We start from the raw sequence: 19940 nt of genomic DNA, 5'->3' as shown, positions 1-19940 counted from the left end.
CTTCTCCAAGGATTTTAATACCTACTCCGAATTTTTCTTTTGTTTCCTTCACTGCTTGCTCAATACACAGATTGAATAACATCGGGGAGAGGTTACAACCCTGTCTCACTCCCTTCCCAACCACTGCTTCCCTTTCATGTCCCTCGACTCTTATAACTGCCATCTGGTTTCTGTACAAATTGTAAATAGCCTTTCACTTCCTGTATTTTACCCCTGCCACCTTCAGAATTTGAAAGAGAGTATTCCAGTCAACATTGTCAAAAGCTTTCTCTAAGTCTACAAATGCTGTCACGCAGTTCCAGACTGAAGCGCCTAGAACCGCACGGCCACACCGGGCGGCCGTTTGCCTTTCCTTAATCTAGCTTCTAAGATAAGTCGTAGGGTCAGTATTGCCACACGTGTTCCAATATTTCTTTGCAATCCAAATTGATCTTCCCAGAGGTCGGCTTCTACCAGTTTTTCCATTCGTCTGTAAAGAGTTCGCGTTAGTATTTTGCATCCATGACTTATTAAACTGATTGTTCTGTAATTTTCACATCTGTGAGCACCTGCTTTCTTTGGGATTGGAATTATTATACTCTTCTTGAAGTCTGAGGGTATTTCGCCTGTTTCATACATCTTGCTCACCAGATGGTAGAGTTTTGTCAGGACCGGCTCTCCCACGGCCGTCAGTAGTTCTAATGGAATGTTGTCTACTCCCGGGGCCTTGTTTCGACTTAGGTCTTACAGTGCTCTGTCAAACTCTTTACACAGTATCAGATCTCCCATTTCATCTTCATCTACATCCTCTTCCATTTCCATAATATTGTCCTCAAGTACATTGCCCTTGTATAGACCCTCTATATACTCCTTCCACCTTTCTGCTTCCCCTTCTTTGCTTAAAACTGGGTTTCCATCTGAGCTCTTGATATTCATACAAGTGGTTCTCTTTTCTCCAAAGGTCACTAATTTTCCTGTAGGTAGTATCTATCTTACACCTAGTGAAATAAGTCTCTACATCCTTACATTTGTCCTCTAGACATCCCTGTTTACCCATTTTGCACTTCCTGTCAATCTCATTTTTGAGATGTTTGTATTCCTTTTTGCCTGCTTCATTGACTGCATTTTTATATTTTCTCCTTTTATCAATTAAATTCAATCTTTCTTCTGTTAATCAAGGATTTCTACTAGCCCTCATCTTTTTACCTACTTGATCGTCTGCTGCCTTCGCTGCTTCATCCCTCAAAGCTACCCACATTCCTCTTCTACTGTATTTCTTTCCCCCATTCCTGTCAATTGTTCCCTTATGCTCTCCCTGAAACTCTGTACAACCTCTGGTTCTTTCAGTTTATCCAGGTCCCATCTCCTTAAATTCTCACGTTTTTGCAGTTTCTCCAGTTTTAATCTAAAGTTCATAACCAATGGATTGTGGTCAGAGTCCACATCTGCCCCTGGAAATGTCTTACAATTTAAAACCTGGTTCCTAAATCTCTGTCTTACCATTATATAATCTATCTGAAACCTGTCAGTATCTCCAGGCTTCTTCCATGTATACAACCTTCTTTTATGATTCTTGAACCAAGTGTTAGCTATGATTAAGTTGTGCTCTGTGCAAAATTCTACAAGGCGGCTTCCTCTCTCATTCCTTCCCCCCAATCCATATTCACCTACTATGTTTCCTTCTCTCCCTTTTCCTACTGACGAATTCCAGTCAGCCATGACTATTAAATTTTCGTCTCCCTTCACTACCTGAATAATTTCTTTTATCTCGTTATACATTTCTTCAATTTCTTCATCATCTGCAGAGCTAGTTGACATATAAACTTGTACTACTGTAGTAGGCCTGGGCTTCGTGTCTATCTTGGCCACAATAAGGCGTTCACTATGCTGTTTGTAGTAGTTTATCCGCACTCCTTTTTTTTTATTATTTATTATTAAACCGACTCCTGCATTACCCCTATTTGATTTTGTATTTATAACCCTGTATTCACCTGACCAAAAGTCTTGTTCCTCCTGCCACCGAACTTCACTAATTCCCACTATATCTAACTTTAACCTATCCATTTCCCTTTTTAAATTTTCTAACCTACCTGCTCGATTAAGGGATCTGACATTCCATGCTCCGATCCGTAGAACACCAGTTTTCTTTCTCCTGATAATGACGTCCTCCTGATTATTCCCCGTCCGGAGATACGAATGGGGGCTATTTTAGAACCAGTTGTACAGAACATTTCAGAGCACTGAAAAGTGACTACTCCCAATCAACATTTGCTGACCATCTAAAAGCATTGAATCACCATCCAACAAACACAGAAACTAATTTAAAAATTCTTAAAACTACTAACGGCCTATACCAAAAATTAACACTAAAAAAAAATTATCATATTCAAAAATCAATAGCCGTAGGAAAGAAGGTACTAAATAAATAGACATCACAATGCAAGAAAACTGCATATGAGCATCCTCCAAAATTGAATTCCCCTCCACCACATACTCCACACCATTCACTCTACCCATCTATCCATAACTCCTTCATTTCCCTCCTCTCGTGTCCCCTTTTTCTCTGTCTTTGACATTCTACCCACCACCCCCACAAAAGCTATGCATCACAAACATCAACAACACTTCAAATGATGTGTGTGCCATGTCCCAAACATACAACAAAACAAATGAACACCATACAGCCACACCTACGTGTAATGGCAGCAGAAAGTGAAGAAAATAATTGTGTTAAACTGACATAAATATGGGAAAAGCACCGCAACATCAAAAACTAACCTATTAAATAACCAGTATATAGTGATTCTGTTGGAAAATAACAATAAAATACAAAAGGTTTTGTTGATTGGAGATGACAAGCTGTAGATTGTGTAGAAGATGTAAAGCCACCAGCATAAACAACCAATAGTTTCATGTGAGGTATGAAAAGAAATGAATACACTTACTTTATTTCCAAATTCACTATAAAACTAAAACCTGTAGACATATCGTAAATGGGCACTGAATGCCTCAACACTATAATCTGTGTCCTAACTCCGTACTGCACGCAACCCAACGTAAAATATTTGACAATAATTGGTCCTTTTACAAATGTAAATATTTTGTGCAAAAAGTCCAAATAACTCACACAAGAGGGTAACATGTAACAATAATTTTGCAGAAAGCAATGAATAAACCCACTGAAGACAGCACAAAAAGTGCTGAAACATATCTGGGTGAAAACAAAACTACAGAATGGTGTTTTGGACAACATGGAAATCCTCTCCAATAATATGTACCATTTCATTTGTTAGTAATGGGCATGTCTACTATTGGACAGCATATCAACCAACTTTAAGATTGAAGAATAATACACTTTTTGTTGTTGTTGTTGTTAACAGTATTCCAAACTTCACTGTTGGCAGTAAGCATGACTTTGTTCCTAGTTCATGATACTAATGCTATTCCTTCAGCACATTTTGGCAACTGACAAAATAGATGGAGTTCAGTTTTAGCATTTACTTTTGTTCTCGATCCTATTGTCATATTCTGCATCACTTTCCAGTTTTAGCAGTCATGTACCACTTATTGCTGATTTCTTAGTACCAAACTCTCCTTTATTCTTCACAATGAGAATCTATTTTTCAGTAATGCTTCGTAATTACAAATGGTTATTGAGCTGCTCTGCCCTGATATGTATCTACTGAATTTCCCATAGACAGCAATTCACAAACTCCAACTCATACTAAGTTTCTTCAAATGGAGTCTTGAAATTCAGTATTTACAGAGCAGTTTCTGCTCCTATAAGATTTCTTACATTCAAAAAATCTGAGCTCCATTTAATATATACTTGGGTCAAGAGTTAAAATGTCAGGAAAGCAGAAACTGAGCACAACTGGTCACATTCATGGCATCCTGTCAAAGCCTCAGCCACTGACATGGTAAATCACCATTCTTGTGGCTGTATTGACCAAAGGGTCAATTAATAACTGAAGTTCATGTGAAGAGAGGGATCAAACTCAAGAACTGTTTCCAATGTCTGACTAGAACCCAAAAGAAATCTTGTTCCAACATGACATTGCACATCCACACACAAATCTCACGTTGTTGTTGTTGTTGTTGTTGTTGTTGTTGTTGTTGTGGTCTTCAGTCCTGAGACTGGTTTGATGCAGCTATCCATGCTACTCTATCCTGTGCAAGCTTCTTCATCTCCCAGTACCTACTGCAACCTACATCCTTCTGAATCTGCTTGGTCTATTCATCTCTTGGTCCCACTCTATGATTTTTACCCTCCACGCTGCCTTCCAATACTAAATTGGTGATCCCTTGATGCCTCAGAACATGTCCTACCAATCGATCCCTTCTTCTAGTCAAGTTGTGCCTCAAACTTCTCTTCTCCCCAATTCTATTCAATACCTCCTCATTAGTTATGTGATCTACCCATCTAATCTTCAGCATTCTTCTGTAGCACCACATTTCGAAAGCTTCTATTCTCTTCTTGTTCAAACTATTTATCATCCACGTTTCACTATCATACATGGCCACACTCCACACAAATACTTTCAGAAACGACTTCCTGACACTTAAATCTATACTCGATGTTAACAAATTTCTCTTCTTCAGAAACGCTTTCCTTGCCATTGCCAGTCTACATTTTATATCCTCTCTACTTTGACTATCATCAGTTACTTTGCTCCACAAATAGCAAAACTCCTTTACTACTTTAAGTGTCTCATTTCCTAATCTAATTCCCTCAGCATCACTTGACTTGATTCGACTACATTCCATTACCATTGTTTTGCTTTTGTTGATGTTCATCTTATATCCTCCTTTCAAGACACTATCCATTCCATTCAACTGCTCTTCCAAGTCCTTTGCTGTCTCTGACAGAATTACAATGTCATCGGCAACCTCAAGGTCTTTATTTCTTCTTCATGGATTTTAATACCTACTCCGAATTTTTCTTTTGTTTCCTTCACTGCTTGCTCAATATACAGATTGAATAACATCGGGGAGAGGCTACAACCCTGTCTCACCCCCTTCCCAACCACTGCTTCCCTTTCATGCCCCTCATCTCTTATAACTGCCATTTGGTTTCTGTACAAATTGTAAATAGCCTTTCGGTCCCTGTATTTTACCCCTGCCACCTTCAGAATCTGAAAGAGAGTATTCCAGTCAACATTGTCAAAAGCTTTCTCTAAGTCTACAAATGCTAGAAACGTAGGTTTGCCTTTCCTTAATCTAGCTTCCAAGATAAGTCGTAGGGTCAGTATTGCCACACGTGTTCAAATGTTTCTACGGAATTCAAACTGATCTTCGTCGAGGTCAGCTTCTAGTAGTTTTTCCATTCGTCTGTAAAGAATTCGCATTAGTATTTTGCAGCCGTGACTTATTAAACTGATTGTTCGGTAATTTTCACGTTTGTTAACAACTGCTTTCTTTGGGATTGGAATTATTATATTCTTCTTGAAGTCTGCGGGTATTTCGCCTGTCTCATACATCTTGCTCACCAGATGGTAGAGTTTTGGCAGGACTCGCTCTCCCAAGGCTAATGTTATCTACTCCCGGGGCCTTGTTTCGACTCAGGTCTTTCAGTGCTCTATCAAACTCTTCACGCAATATCATATCTCCCATTTCATCTTCCATTTCCATAATACTATCCTCAAGTACATCGCCCTTGTATAGATACTCTATATACTTCTTCCACCTTTCTGCTTTCCCTTCTTTGCTCAGAACTGGGTTTCCATCTGAGCTCTTGATATCCATAAAAGTGGTTCTCTTTTCTCCAAAGGTCTCTCTAATTTTCCTGTAGGCAGTATCTATCTTACCCCTGGTGAGATAAGCCTCTACATCCTTACATTTGTCCTCTAGACATCCCTGCTTAGCCATTTTGCACTTCCTGTCGATCTTATTTTTGAGACATTTATATTCCTTTTTGCCTGCTTCATTGACTGCATTTTTATATTTTCTCCTTTCAACAACTAAATTCAATCTTTCTTCTGTTACCCAAGGATTTCTACTAGCCCTCGCCTTTTTACCTACTTGATCGTCTGCTGCCTTCACTACTTCATCCCTCAAAGCTACCCAATTCTTCTTCTACTGTATTTCTTTCCCTCATTCCTGTCAATTGTACCCTTCTGCTCTTCCTGAAAAAACTGTACAACCTCTGGTTTAGTCAGTTTATCCAGGTCCCATCTTAAATTCCCACCTTTTTGCAGTTTCTTCAGTTTTAATCTACAGTTCATAACCAATGGATTGTGGTCAGAGTCCACATCTGCCCCTGGAAATGTCTTACAATTTAAAACCTGGTTCCTAAATCTCTGTCTTGCCATTATATAATCTATCTGAAACCTGCCAGTATCTCCAGGATGCTTCCATGTATACAACCTTCTTTTATGATTCTTGAACCAAGTGTTAGCTATGATTTAGTTGTGCTCTGTGCAAAATTCTATCAGGCGGCTTCCTCTTTCATTTCTTATCCCCAATCCATATTCACCTACTACGTTTCCTTCTCTCCCTTTTCCTACTACCGAATTCCAGTCACTCATGACTATTAAATTTTCATCTCCCTTCACTATCTGAATAATTTCTTTTATTTCATCATACATTTCTTCGATTTTTTCGTCATCTGCAGAGCTAGTTGGCATACAAACTTGTACTACTGTAGTAGGCATGGGCTTGGTGTCTATCTTGGCCACAATAATGCCTTCACTATGCTGCTTGTAGTAGCTTACCCGCATTCCTATTTTTTTATTCATTATTAAACCTACTCCTGCATTACCCCTATTTGACTTTGTATTTATAACCCTGTATTCACCTGACCAAAAGTCTTGTTCCTCCTGCCACCGAACTTCACTAATTCCCACTATATCTAACTTTAACCTATACATTTCCCTTTTTAAATTTTCTAACCTACCTGCCTGATTAAGGGATCTGACATTCCACGCTCTGATCTGTAGAATGCCAGTTTTCTTTCTCCTGATAATGACATCCTCTTGAGCAGTCCCCGCCCGGAGATCCAAATGGGGGACTATTTTACCTCCGGAATATTTTACCCAAGAGGACGCCATCATCATTAACCATACAGTAAAGCTGCATGGCCTCGGGAAAAATTACGGCTGTAGTTTCCCCTTGCTTTCAACCGTTCGCAGTGCCAGCACAGCAAGGCCGTTTTGGTTAGTGTTACAAGGCCAGATCAGTCAATCATCCAGACTGTTGCCCCTGCAACTACTGAAAAGGCTGCTGCCCCCCTTCAGGAACCACACGTTTGTCTGGCCTCTCAACAGATACCCCTCCGTTGTGGTTGCACCTACGGTACGGCTATCTGTATCGCTGAAGCACGCATGCCTCCCCAGCAACGGCAAGGTCCATGGTTCATGGGGGGTACAAATCTCACAACTGGGAATATATCATCAAATTGGGTTGAATATCACTGTCTCATCCACCCTGTAGCCCAAACCTAGAGGCTTCAAAGTTCCAGCTATTTGGACCACTAAAGTATTATCCACACGGAACACTTTGAACATCACCAGAGTGTAATTCATGCAGTGAAAATATGGTTACATGCACAGGCCAAGTGCTTTTACCAACAGGGAATACATACCCTTTCACAACACTGACAAAAGCCCATAAAACATGATTAAGATTATGTAGTGAAGCAATACATATAAAAGAAATATTAACTGTTATTTTTACCAAATTCTAACTCTTGAGAATGAATTATGTTCTGAGAAGAAGACTGTGGACATTATTTATTGAACAACCCTCATTTTATGTATACAGCCAATTGTTGATCTTGGCAGCTGAGACATCACACTATGGCTTAGGAATAGCACTGTTTCAATAGAACACTAATGGGCTTGAACACAGAATCTATTCAACTTCAAAAATTCTAATGCTTGCTCAGAGGAATTACTCCCAGATAAGACGACAGGCCTTTGCGATATAGCCAATGGTACCATGAAACTCCTCATCCTCTCTTTATGGAGCACACTTCCATCTCATCACTAATCATAAGCCCTTGGTGGTAATATTCTTTGGTCTGCGCAGTAGTCAACTAGAGTGGACAGCACAGCTCCCGCACTTATTTCTGGTACTGCAATTTAAAAATTCATCAGAAGTCCACAACTAAATATGCTAATGCCAATACATTGCCCCACATGCCCATGGGTCCTGGCATCATTTGACAGAAGGGCACAGGTCGGCATCCAGATCGACTTGTCAGCCCAGTATGTTGTGCAACAGCCACTGAGCGAGCGGGTCCCACAAGACATCAACGCTTCAGCATGTCCTGTGTGTTGCCTGTGGGGTCTGTAGAGAAGTGTCAATGATGGAATGGTGGGCTGCTTGGTTTAACTGTGCTTGGGCAGGAAGAGAAGGGAAAGGAGAGAAGCACGCGAGGGAAAGGACTATGCTGGTGAGCCCGGGGGAGGGAAAGGTTTGTTTTGTTTTGTTTTGTTTTAGGGCACAAAAAACAACTGGGGCCATATGCTCCCAGGTCAACACTATAGGACATGAACACAGTGAGGAAGGAAACGACTATACGTTAGTCCCAATGGACAGAATAGGAGACAGCTAAAGACAGGCATGTGGAAAAGGCCTAAAAAAACCCATCAAAAATGCAGGTCCAAAACTAAAAATTAAGTGGTCTTCGCCATATTGCTTCAGCCAATAAAAAGTAAAATACAGTTGACAGCCTGTGTGTCATTCGCTAAAATGGCTGATAAATCAGACAGGAAACCCAAGCTGGAACATAAATTGTTAAAAAAAGGGCATTCCAGAAGGAAATGGTGAGCAGTTAAAATTTGGGCGCAATGCCTACAAAGTGGCGGGGTAGCGCCACTGAGCAAATGACGATGGCTAAAAAGGCAGTCCCCAATATGCAGCCAAGTTAAAAGAATCTCTTCCTGGCAGGAGGGCCGAGAGGAGGTCGTCCAAGGCACAGAGAGAGGCTTTATAAGCCAAAGCTTATTCCTGTGAATCGAGGACCACTGACGATGCCAAAAGGACACCACCTCCTGACAAATAGCGTAGAGATCATCAGAGGGAATATAGGTACTTGTGGGCTGAGGTACAAGGACAGCAGCCTTGACAGCAGCATCAGCAGCCTCGTTTCCTGGCAGACCAACATGATCAGGGACCCACGGAAACATGACATTGGCTCCACCAAGAGTGAGCAAGTGACAGTTTTCCTGGGCTTGCTGCACTAAGGGATGAGTTGGGAAGGCAGTGTCGTACTCCGTGGCCTAAGGCGAAAAGCTTGGCTGTAAATACTGAGGAATGTGCCAGAAGTTGATATTGAAAGACATAGGTGCCAATGACGAAGGCACACCAGACCCTATGGTCAGTCCAAGAGCCATCAGTGTATACAAAGGTACTATCGCAAATTCCCATGCGAAGGTCGTGAAACTGAAGGCAATATACTGAGGCTGGAGTAGTGTCCTTAGGAAGCGAATGAAGGCCAAGGTTAACATGGGCTGGTACAAACGGAGGAGGGTGGTTCGATCGGAACACCAGGAAATACCATTGAGGACATGTAGGACATTTGAGGGACTGTGCACCGTGGCAGGCTGCCAGGTAAGATACATGGGAGGACCATGAGAATTTCTTTTTGAGCAGGAGCCCCAGGAATTTTGTGGTGTCAACTAAGGGAAGGGCAAGCAACAGGCCCAAGATAGATGGTGGGAGAAACCATTTGCACTGCCAGAAATTCACACAGATGATTTTGTCAGGGGAAAAGCGAAAGCCATTGTCGATGCTCAAGGAGTGAAGACGATCAAGACAGCACTGAAGACTCCGCTCAGTGAGACAGGTCCTTTGAGAACTGCAATAGATGGCAAAATCATCGACAAAAAGGGAGCCGGAGATGCCCGGTGGGAGACAGGCCATTAGAGGGTTAATGGCAATAGCAAAGAGGATGATACCCTGGATGGAACCCTGAGGCACACCATTTTGCTGGATAAAGGTGTCTGACACGCACCTTGAAAACTCAATCTTGTGAGTGCCCGAAGAAAACAGGGCGGGCGCCCACAGAAGCCCCACGTGTAAAGAGTACGGAAGATACTAGTTCTCCAGCAGGTGTCGTAGGCCTTTTCCAAATCAAAAAACAGCCAGTCTGGGATTTCCACAGAAAACCAATCACGCCATGGGTGGACAAAGTAACAATATGGTCAACTGCAGAATGCTGTGCTCGAAATCCATGGTGTGCATTCGTTAGTAAATGGCGAGACTCGAGCCATCAAACCAGCCGAGCATGAATCATATGATCCATCACCTTGCAAACGCAGCTGGTAAGAGAGATGGGGCAGTATAGCTAGAAGGAAGGTTTTTGTCCTTACTGGGCTTATGTATGGGTATGACAAGGAAATGTGCCCTCAGCTCAGACATGCTTGTACATGTTAAGCAGAAAGTGCTTGCCCTCAAGAGAGAGGTGCTGCAATCTGAATGTGGATGGCGTCTGGCCTTGGGGGCAGAGGATCAGGGTGGACTGAGAGCATGATCTAGCTCCCTCATAGTAAAGGCGGCATTGCAGCACTCAATATTCTGAGAAGAGAAGGGTATCGCCCGAGCCTCCTCCACTTGTTTCCAATGGATGAAGGCAGGGTGATAGTGGGAAGAGCTCGAAATTTCCACAAAATGGCGGTCAAAGGTGTTGGAGATAGCTATAGGGTCCACGATGACATCGTCAGCTACTGTCAGGCTGGAAATTGGGGACTGGATCTTGGGTCCAGAGAACCGTCGGAGGTTGGCTCACAGGACAGAGGAAGGTGTGGAACTGTTAAAAGAACTAGTGAATGAAATCCAGCTAGCTCTTCTGCTATCCCGAAGAACTCGACACTTTCCATGCATCTGTTTATAATGAATGCAGTTTTCCAGCGTAAGGTGGTGGTTAAAAATGCAGAGAGCATGTCTCCGTGCGCGAATTGTGTTGCGGCATGCCTCAGTCCACCAAGGGACTGGGACACAACGTGGTAAAGAGGTGCGAGGAATGGAATGTTCTGCAGCAGTAAGGATTACGTTGGTGAGGTAGTCCACCGGTCGTCACAACTGGGGAAATCTTGTTCTTCGAAGGTTGCCAGGGAGGAGTAAAGCTGCCAGTCAGCCTAAGGTAAGCTGCCATTTGGGTGTGTGTGCAGATGGGGTAGGAGCAGCAGAGGGAGAGCACATGGGAAATGGTCACTCGAGTAGGCATCAGAAAGAACGGACCACTCAAGGCAATGGGCAAGCTGAGTAGTGCAAAAGGATGGGTCCAAATGGGAATAGGTGTGCGAGGAGTTGTAAAGGAAAGTGGGTGCTCCAGTGTTAAGGCAGAAGAGGTTAAGTAGGTCAGCCAAGAGGGCACCTCCCTGACAGGTCCTGGAGAATCCCAAAGGGGATGATGTGCATTAAAGTCACCGAGTAGCAAAAAAGGGAGGGGGAGGGGTAGCTGCACAATAAGCTGAAGGAAGTCTGCCCTAGTGACACGCGACTGACAGAGGGACGAAAATGGTACAGAGGAAAAAGTCAGGCAGGGGAAGGAAAAGACGAACTGTAACAACTTGAAAATAGGTATTCAGGGAGATGGGTTGACTATGAGGGTCATCCCGTATGAGCAGCACGATGCCCCCATGAGATGGAATGCCGACCTCAGTGGGAAGGTCAAAATGAATCGGTAAGTAATGTGAAAGTTCAAAGCGGTCGTGTGGGCACAATTTCGTTTCCTGAAGGCAGAGTACAAGGGGATGCTGTGCTGCTAAAAGCAGCCATAAATCCTCTTTGTGGGACTGAAGGCCACAAACGTTCCATTGGAGGACAGTCATGAGGAAGAAGAGATGTAGGGGGTGTCAACTAGGCGGCTGCCAAGTGACAGCCAGTGTAGAGTTGCTACTATAGGGCACAGAAGCAGGAGGATCTTGTTCCATGGGGTCCACAGAAGCATCGGCATGCTTGGGTGGTCGGTTTGTGGAGTCCAATGCTCAAAAACTGTTGGAGGTGCGCACAGGCGAGACACAGGCCAGCCAGGCTATGGGACCACGTGGCGACACCGTTGAGCAGTATCTTCGAGTTGGCGAAGGAGAAGACCATTTATCTTTAGCAGACTTCTTCGAGCCCTTCTGGTTAGAGGAATACTTGGGTGTTGTTTGGCTGGAGGGATGGAGGAAGACTTGGGTGTTGGAGGGATGGAGGAAGACTTGGGTGTTATTTGGCTGGAAGGATGGAGGAAGACTTGGGTGTTATTTGGCTGGAGGGACAGAGGAAGTCTTCAAGGGAGTAATACTTCTGTCCTTTCCTGCCTACTGGTTGTGTAGCGGGTGGCTTTGCCCCTTGAGGTGAGAGTTTAATGGTTTGTTGCACAGCGGGACGGCGATGCTACCTTGACACTGGGTGATTTCCCAACCTCAGAGCCGAATTTGAGGTCACATGTCTGCATGGCCATGTCCTTCATGGAGCGAGGGGTACCAAGACCAGAACTATAGGTGCCAGACGGGAGAACACAGGTTTTGCGGCTAGCCAGTAACTTGAGAGCTACTGGGTAAGGCACTTCTTCCTTTAACTGAACCTCTTGAAGAGCCCACTCATCTAGATACAGGGAACAATCCTGAGAGGCGGCATGGCAACCATTGCAGTTGATACAGTGGGGAGAAGGAGGCAGACATTCACCCTCGTGTGCATCCCTGCCACAGGTTACCCATTTGGCTGGGTGTCAACAAGATGTTTGAGTGTGGTTGAAACGATAACACTGGTAGCAGTGCATTGGATTCGGAATCTACGGCCAGACTGTGATAATTTCATAGCCTGCTTTGATATTGGACAGCAGCACCACCCTATCAAAGGTGAGGAAAAGAGTGTGGGTGGGCACCAAGGAGGAATCGACCTATTTCATCACACAACGGAAGGCAATGACACCCTGATCAGAGAGGTAAGATTGTATTTCAGCCTCAGTTAGACCGTCAAGCAGCCTGGTGTAAACTACACCGTGAGAAGAATTCAAAGTTCTATGTGCCTTGACATGAACAGATTAGCCTTGAAGAAGCGAGGCAGCAAGCAATTGTGTTTGAGAATCAGAAGCCGTCTCCAAAAGCAAAGCGCCATTCCATAAATAAGAGCAGGATTCCACACAGCCAACAACTGCATCAACATCTTTCTGGATAATAAACAGATTGACTGCGGCAATCAGTATGTGAGGCCACAAGGAACCGCGGTGCAGCGGGAGGGGTCTTCGAATAAGTAGCCTCATTACATTTACGTTTCATAGATGCCAATAGGGGAGAATGATTGACTCATAACGAGGAAATACCCCATAATTGCCCGCATCTCCTATGGCGCGCTCCTTCCAGCTGCGGGCCACCTTCACAAGGGGGTGATTGTTCACACCTCAGGTCACACCTCTCGAACACCTGCCGGAGGGACCAATCGGCAATTTGGAAAGGTTACAGCTCATGCAATCACCCCTCCCTGGGCCTGGCCTGTACCAGGAGGTCTGTGTGAACCCAACCTGTCGACCCGGGGCTGGGAACTGCGCATTACTCAGTCACCTGTTACACATCAGACACATTGGCCGGCCTTCAGGAGCACACAGGGAGGAAGAAGAAAAAGAGGATCCTCAAATGCCAAAGTGGAGGAATGAGAGGAGAAGGGAAACAAAGAAAGGAAAAGGGAGCCAAAAATAAAATTGAGACCGTTCGCACGTCAGCGACAGAATGCAGAACATTCCCAATAATACCCCAGACATGTTCCCCATGGGAGGGGAAAAAGAATAGCAAGAGGATAGACGAGCAGCCCGGAAGGGAAAAAGTGCTGCAAAGGCTGGGGCCCCGTGGTAGCCAAGTACAAACCCACCAAAGAGTGGTGAGCCCAGGAGGGACACACACACACACACACACACACACACACACACACACACACACACACACACACACACAGGCATGTATGAGGCTGGTGTGGGAGCAATGAAGGATATGAGACCAGAGGGATTATGGGACCAAAGGGAAGGTTGCGAGAGTTCCCACCTGTCCAACTATCTCTTGGCCACAATTGGGTAGTGGCCTTTTATGCAACTAAATGAATAAGCTACTGTATTTACTTGAATCTAAGCCGCACTTTTTTCCAGTTTTTGTAATCCAAAAAACCACCTACAGCTTAGAATCGAGTGCAAAGTAAGCGGAAGTTCTGAAAAATGTTGGTAGGTGCCACCACAACTAACTTCTGCCGTCAAATATATGTAGTGCTACACAGGCATGCTTTGCAGGCACGAAGATAAATACTGGCGCCAAAACCTCTGCATCAGTAAATAAATTAAAAGAAAAGACAGAAGAATGTAAACATTATGTCACGTATTTTTTCGCGTTTGCTGCCTAATAAACTATGAAACTAGAGTGAGACAACAGCAAACGCGGAAGAATATGCATATCATGTCATATTTATATTCATATTAGTCTTATGCTGAATAGTGATACAGTCAGAAATGAAGCACGGCAACTGACTAGATTTTTAAATCTAAGATGACTAATTTCTGTGCAGAATGTAATGTACTGAAGAGGCGCCTGCAGAGATTTTCAAACGGGGAAACATTTTCGCTAAAGTCTCGTTCAGATCATCATCTATCATACACAGTCTATTATTTGGTTCTTGTTGATCATTATCAAAGAAAGTAGCAGTGTAAGTAACAACAAATAGCAGTGACTTGCCATTGTTCCGTTTATGAGAATTCCTCTTTTATTGTAAGCGGCGGTAGCGCACACAAAAGCAAGTCATGTCGCGAGCGGCGACAGGTCACAAACACTCATTATCAGAATGCAACAAACAATGCATTTTCAGCTTAGAGTGACGTAAACACCCATAACAAACAGAACGGCACTTATAATATTAAAGCAAAATTAGCAATCGATTCAAACCAGACGAAGCACGTGAAAAAGGAAGTGTACCCGTATAAATACGGACGGAGCCTTACACATAGCAATGGCTACTTGGTGAAGCTTAACTGTTAAGCTTATGACTCAAACCACACTACTGTAGCTTTATCTTTATCCATTTGACCTAAATTGTGTTTCATGTTACAACAGACCAACTTTGTTTCGATTTGGAGGTGCGGTCTAAAACGTTTCTCCCCTTTGAATTTCGAGTCTCAAATTTCAGGTGCGGCTTAGATTCGGGAACATTTTTTTCCCTTGATTTCGAGTCTCATTTTTCAGGTGCAGCTCAAATTTGAGTGCGGCTTAGATTCGAGTAAATACGGTACATGGTTGCTTTAAATGGTGGCTCTGCCTTTGATGCGTAAGGAAATTCCTGTGACCCAATCTACCCAATATACTCATCAGTTCCCATTTCACCCCCTGCTCCCAACCTCTTATCCGTGTCTCATGTCCCTGTAAATGACCTGGATACAAGATGTAGGCCATACATCTCCCCTCTCTATTGCAATCCAGTGACTGACATTTTCTACCCCATCAAACTGGCCAAGAGACACTTGGACCAACAAGTTACTGGGAATGCTGCACAACTCAATGTGCTTGACTTCTATGACTGCTTCATAGCCCAATGCCATCTAGATTCCTCTCACAACCAGCACTTTTTTAATAGTTCAATACGAAACTCTCCCTGTAACATATCATTTATTCCCGTAATCCCCTGTGCTCAACCTTTGCAGCCATACCCTGCAACTGCCTCATCTGCTCTCCTGCCCCTACTCCAGCCTTACACATGCCTTCTCTCCTCCAGCTCACTTGGACAGTCTTTCCTTCTATCTTCTTCTCCACTATCCCTCTTGTTCTCTACCTCCCCCATCACCGCAGATCTTCTGATGGCACACTGTAGATCCCACTAACCTATCCCTGCTAAGTCTCTGCACACTCTCACAGGCAGCACTACAGCATCATCCCCCGCCCTTTTCCTACTACCCATCCTTATCTCTTTCATAACTCTACTACCCACTCTTTCTGATGAAGGACTTTGTCCAAAAGCTGAATAATGTAGCAATTTGTCCCAATTCATATTGTTATTATTCTTCCATTCCTGAGTTTTTCCACTGCTTATATATTACTAAGTGTGTGTCATTACTATAGTACTAACTCTGAGTTTATTTACAATAAATAGTGTTTCTTAGCATTTATTATAAACTTTCTACACACCAAAATTCTATATCTGTTGCTGAACTTTGCATTTGGGGCACTCGTATACACCTGACAAAATTTTTCTCATTTTGTCCACACATCGTTTGTGACATACTACACCACATTCACAGACAATTCCCTGGAAAAGAGAGGAACAATTAAAAAGCATTTTATAAACCACATTTTATAAACCAATATTCAAAAAATTTCATACATAAGCATAAATTTCTAAAATGTTATAGAATTATGACAGAGAGATTTCCTTCAGGGAGTGCTATAACAGTAATAATGGGAATGCAGGAACATAATCTGTGAGAATGGAAACCACCAACAAAGATTTTAGAAACATATTAATCTTGAAAACCAGCATTGTTGCATTTTTTTCTTTTTTTTTAACGCACATGCATTTACAGAGGTGTGAGTTGGGGTTGTCTCATTAGTCTTCTGACAGGTTTCATGCTATCATATAAAATACAGCTAACTATCATATAAAATACAGCTAACTATCATATAAAATACAGCTAACATTTCTAATTTGTCCATAGGTGTAATTTTCCCAAGTTCAAGTTCCTTCTTTAATTTGATTCAGCAAGAAGACTGGAAATGTTTTTCATATTTTGTTTCTGCAGTCATATGCAGGACTAATTTGATTACTAGTATGAATTAATGCTCATTTAAGGCAACAGATAACCACTATTAATAGTTGTGATGCAAAACTTTGTCCCTTTAAAAAAATTCTACTGTACACAAGTACTTTAATTACTACAAATTTAAACAGTATACCTACAATTACCAATTTTCCCTGGCTTATTTCACAGTGAAAGAGGTTTTGGTGAATGGTCAGATCACTACAGCAGACAAGCACAGTATTTTAGCAAAAGAATGCATTATCAACAAGTGCATTGATGGTCGGAGCACAAGTTGTCCCAGAAAATGATACACTCAGATTTTATGTGGCTCTCTTACAGACTATGACAAGGCATGCACCCCAAAATTGGGAATATTACAGTTCCAACACACCAGTCAGCAAAGAACTTAAAGTCACTGTCAGCAAACATTCACTCCATGCAAAGACCACACAAACAACTAACTGAATTTTGTATAGCGCCCAAGACAATTTTAGCTTACAGACTCTGATATTCTTGCAGACTTTGATACTAGAAGTCTCAAACTAACTGGCAAAAAATGCAATGAACCTGTTCAGGCAGCTCCCTATCACTTCAGTGAGGATTTTTGAAAGCAGACCATCAGCATAACTGTGGGCAGCACCACTTTCCTTGTTATATTAGACAGGCGCACAAGTAAGTTAGTGGGCTTCAGCACCCAGCCATCACTGACAAAGTGACAAATTGTTCCATAGTTCATATATTTTACATGTCTGCCTCAATATAGTAATTTGTCCATGAATTATTCTATTGTGATGGGGTGTATCATAATTAACATAAAAAATGGGTAAAATATCTTCTTCTCTACATACATAAATTTAAGTCCCCTGCCCACTTCTGCCTGTGTATTCAGGCTAATCTCAGGAATGATTGTTCATGTTATGATATTTCTTTTACCAACAGGTACACCGAATTACGAGAAAGGCTTGTGTACATAACTTATAAATATTTTGTGCAAACTGGCAGGACTATTATGAAAAATTCAACAGTCACTGTGAAAATGATGCCGCTATCATCTAGCAATGAATGGTGCAACTCAGAGTGAGGGCTGCTATTATGCGATCGAGAGCATCCACTGGGCTGTTACTGTGTGATCGAGAGCGTCCATTTGATCTTCATTGTTCTAACTCACTCCAAGACACTACTGTCATGATTGTGTGACGTATTTTTGTTTTCCATTCTGGGGTTTGTACATTTTGTGCTGTCTGCATATTTTCCTGGATCAGGCAGTGGCAGATACAGAAAAACCCCAAGAAGGGAGTACTAAAGATATCTTGAGCTACCTTTACTTTTACCGTAATAAAAATAATCAACTCACATGCGAAATTTAAGAAAGTTTTATTTGAACTGATTATAAACATATACAAGACAATGCCATCTTATGATATAAAAAAGTTACAGTTGTGGTTCTCTTTCTTAAATGATGAATTCTAAGTGCCTATTCTTCCTGGCAAATTGGTTAATTACATTATCAATAGGACAATCAATGTCAGGGTGAGTGTTCAACAGAGCTAAGCCATTAAGTCGATCCTCCTCGACTGTTGACCTCAGCCATGTCTTTGAACGCCGCATTGTTGAAAAACTTCTTTCTGCCGTAGCAACAGATGCAGATACACAAGCAAATATTTTGTATAGTGTGTGCAAAGTAGGATAGATAGATCTAGGACAAACAGACAACACTTGCATAACAGAATCATGATCATTAAGGGCGTTTTTGTCCTAGGTACGTATAAGATATGATGATGCGGACATGTTTGCTACATAGGAAAGCACAACAACTTGATAACTTGATTCAGTTAAGTCGACTGACGAAAGAAATGAACTAAAGGCGTGCGGGCCGAATGGCAGGGGTGGCTCAGGTGGCAATGTATCCGCTTCTGGGATCAGGGCAATGTTGTCTAATATGGGCATGAAGTGGTGTCTCACAGAAAGCCTTGCACTGGGTCACTGAGCTACACAAAACTATTATTATCACATACTGTGCATTTCTTCCCCTTCTTCTTCTATACATTTCATAAATTAAAAAGTCCCCCCCCCCCCCCCCCCGGCCTCATTTTTCACTAATAGATAGACTGGTTCAGGGCAGCAGAGTAGCTCACAGCTCCAATCACTGCCAAGAGATGTCACTCCAAATACGAATTAAGTATGGAACACACAACATTCGTGCTGCCTGACAACTTCCCTGTCATGTGCAGCTTAAATTGTTTAAGTGATATGAATGTGATGTTATTCATTTTAACCTTATGCAGTGGTCCATAAATAAAATTACTGGCAGACCACACAAATCACCTAGCCGCAGACACTTAGTGCTTGCATTTGGATGCAATACTGTGCTCTTCTCCATGGTACATTACGAATCCTTTCAAACATCCTTTGACCCTCTCCTAATCTCGACAAAACTGCACATCTTGTTGCTGCAATTCTTAAACCATATTAATGGAAATGCTCTACACTTCACTTTTAGGAAGACCCAAGGCAGTAAGATCCACAGCATTGAGGTCAGGTGATTCTGCAGGCCATGATACAGGATCTGCTCTAATTGTACTACAAATAGTTGTACTAACTATAGACAATATTTCATACTGAAGTCAGTGATGACCTATAACTATCCATTTGAATTAAGTTGAAAAAGTTTGTTTGCAGAGCAATGATTACTAGAAACTTTTGCTTCTATTATACATTTTTACCTGTGTCAGTTTCCACTATACATTACCATACACTTTGTGTAATAAATGAAGGAAGATATCAGATGGCAACAACCATACAAAATGACACATTAAACTGGTAAACTCAGTTTCATTTATGGTGGAACAGATTTGCTAAATTTAAAAATGTGCAATTGTGTGTATCACACAAACTCACACTTACCACAAAAACATAGTCTTTGCACAGGTGACAGTTCGAAACACAATCTGCATATGCTTCTGCAATGTATGGTGCCATTTCAGCAATGGTGCGAACGCCTATGTAGATCTTACCTTCCTGTGGATAGCAAACACAGATTTAATCACCCTGTTGTTTAAATGCACCATAGAAATACAAATTTTCTCACTCTAAAGTGCAAAGTTTATTAAAACAGTTGAAAAAATGATAAGGCTAGTATTTAACCCTTCAGGTGGTGTAATACTTAGTACTGTCTATTAATGGGGAAAGTTAATCAGGAAGGGCATGTCACTTAGATCTCAGGATGAAACAGATCAACCTGCTGATGATGGAAGGCAAATATGCA

At 42.3% G+C, this 19940-nt stretch overlaps 1 protein-coding gene across 8 annotated transcripts in view; it reads right to left on the bottom strand.

The window, feature by feature from the left end:
* LOC124711424 (non-structural maintenance of chromosomes element 1 homolog) overlaps positions 1–19940 on the bottom strand; it is a 45970-nt gene that overhangs the window by 9343 nt on the left and 16687 nt on the right. For 4 of the 8 annotated variants that reach the window (XR_007005479.1, XR_007005478.1, XM_047241490.1 and 1 more), the window contains exons 4-5: positions 19580–19693; positions 16065–16185 (exon numbers count right to left, since the gene is read on the bottom strand). Coding sequence is in view for 3 of the 8 variants with exons in the window: in XM_047241490.1 (XP_047097446.1) it covers positions 16072–16185; positions 19580–19693 (228 nt within the window). In the remaining 5 variants the exon portion in view is untranslated. The remainder of the gene's footprint in view (positions 1–16064; positions 16186–19579; positions 19694–19940) is intronic. The other 4 variants (XR_007005476.1, XR_007005477.1, XR_007005480.1 and 1 more) reach the window with 2 other exon arrangements.

This window comes from Schistocerca piceifrons, chromosome 8 (assembly GCF_021461385.2).
Source record: "Schistocerca piceifrons isolate TAMUIC-IGC-003096 chromosome 8, iqSchPice1.1, whole genome shotgun sequence".
NCBI classification, from domain to species: Eukaryota; Metazoa; Arthropoda; class Insecta; order Orthoptera; family Acrididae; genus Schistocerca; species Schistocerca piceifrons.
Note: the sequence above shows the minus strand (reverse complement) of the source record. Positions and strands in the feature narration are given on the sequence as shown.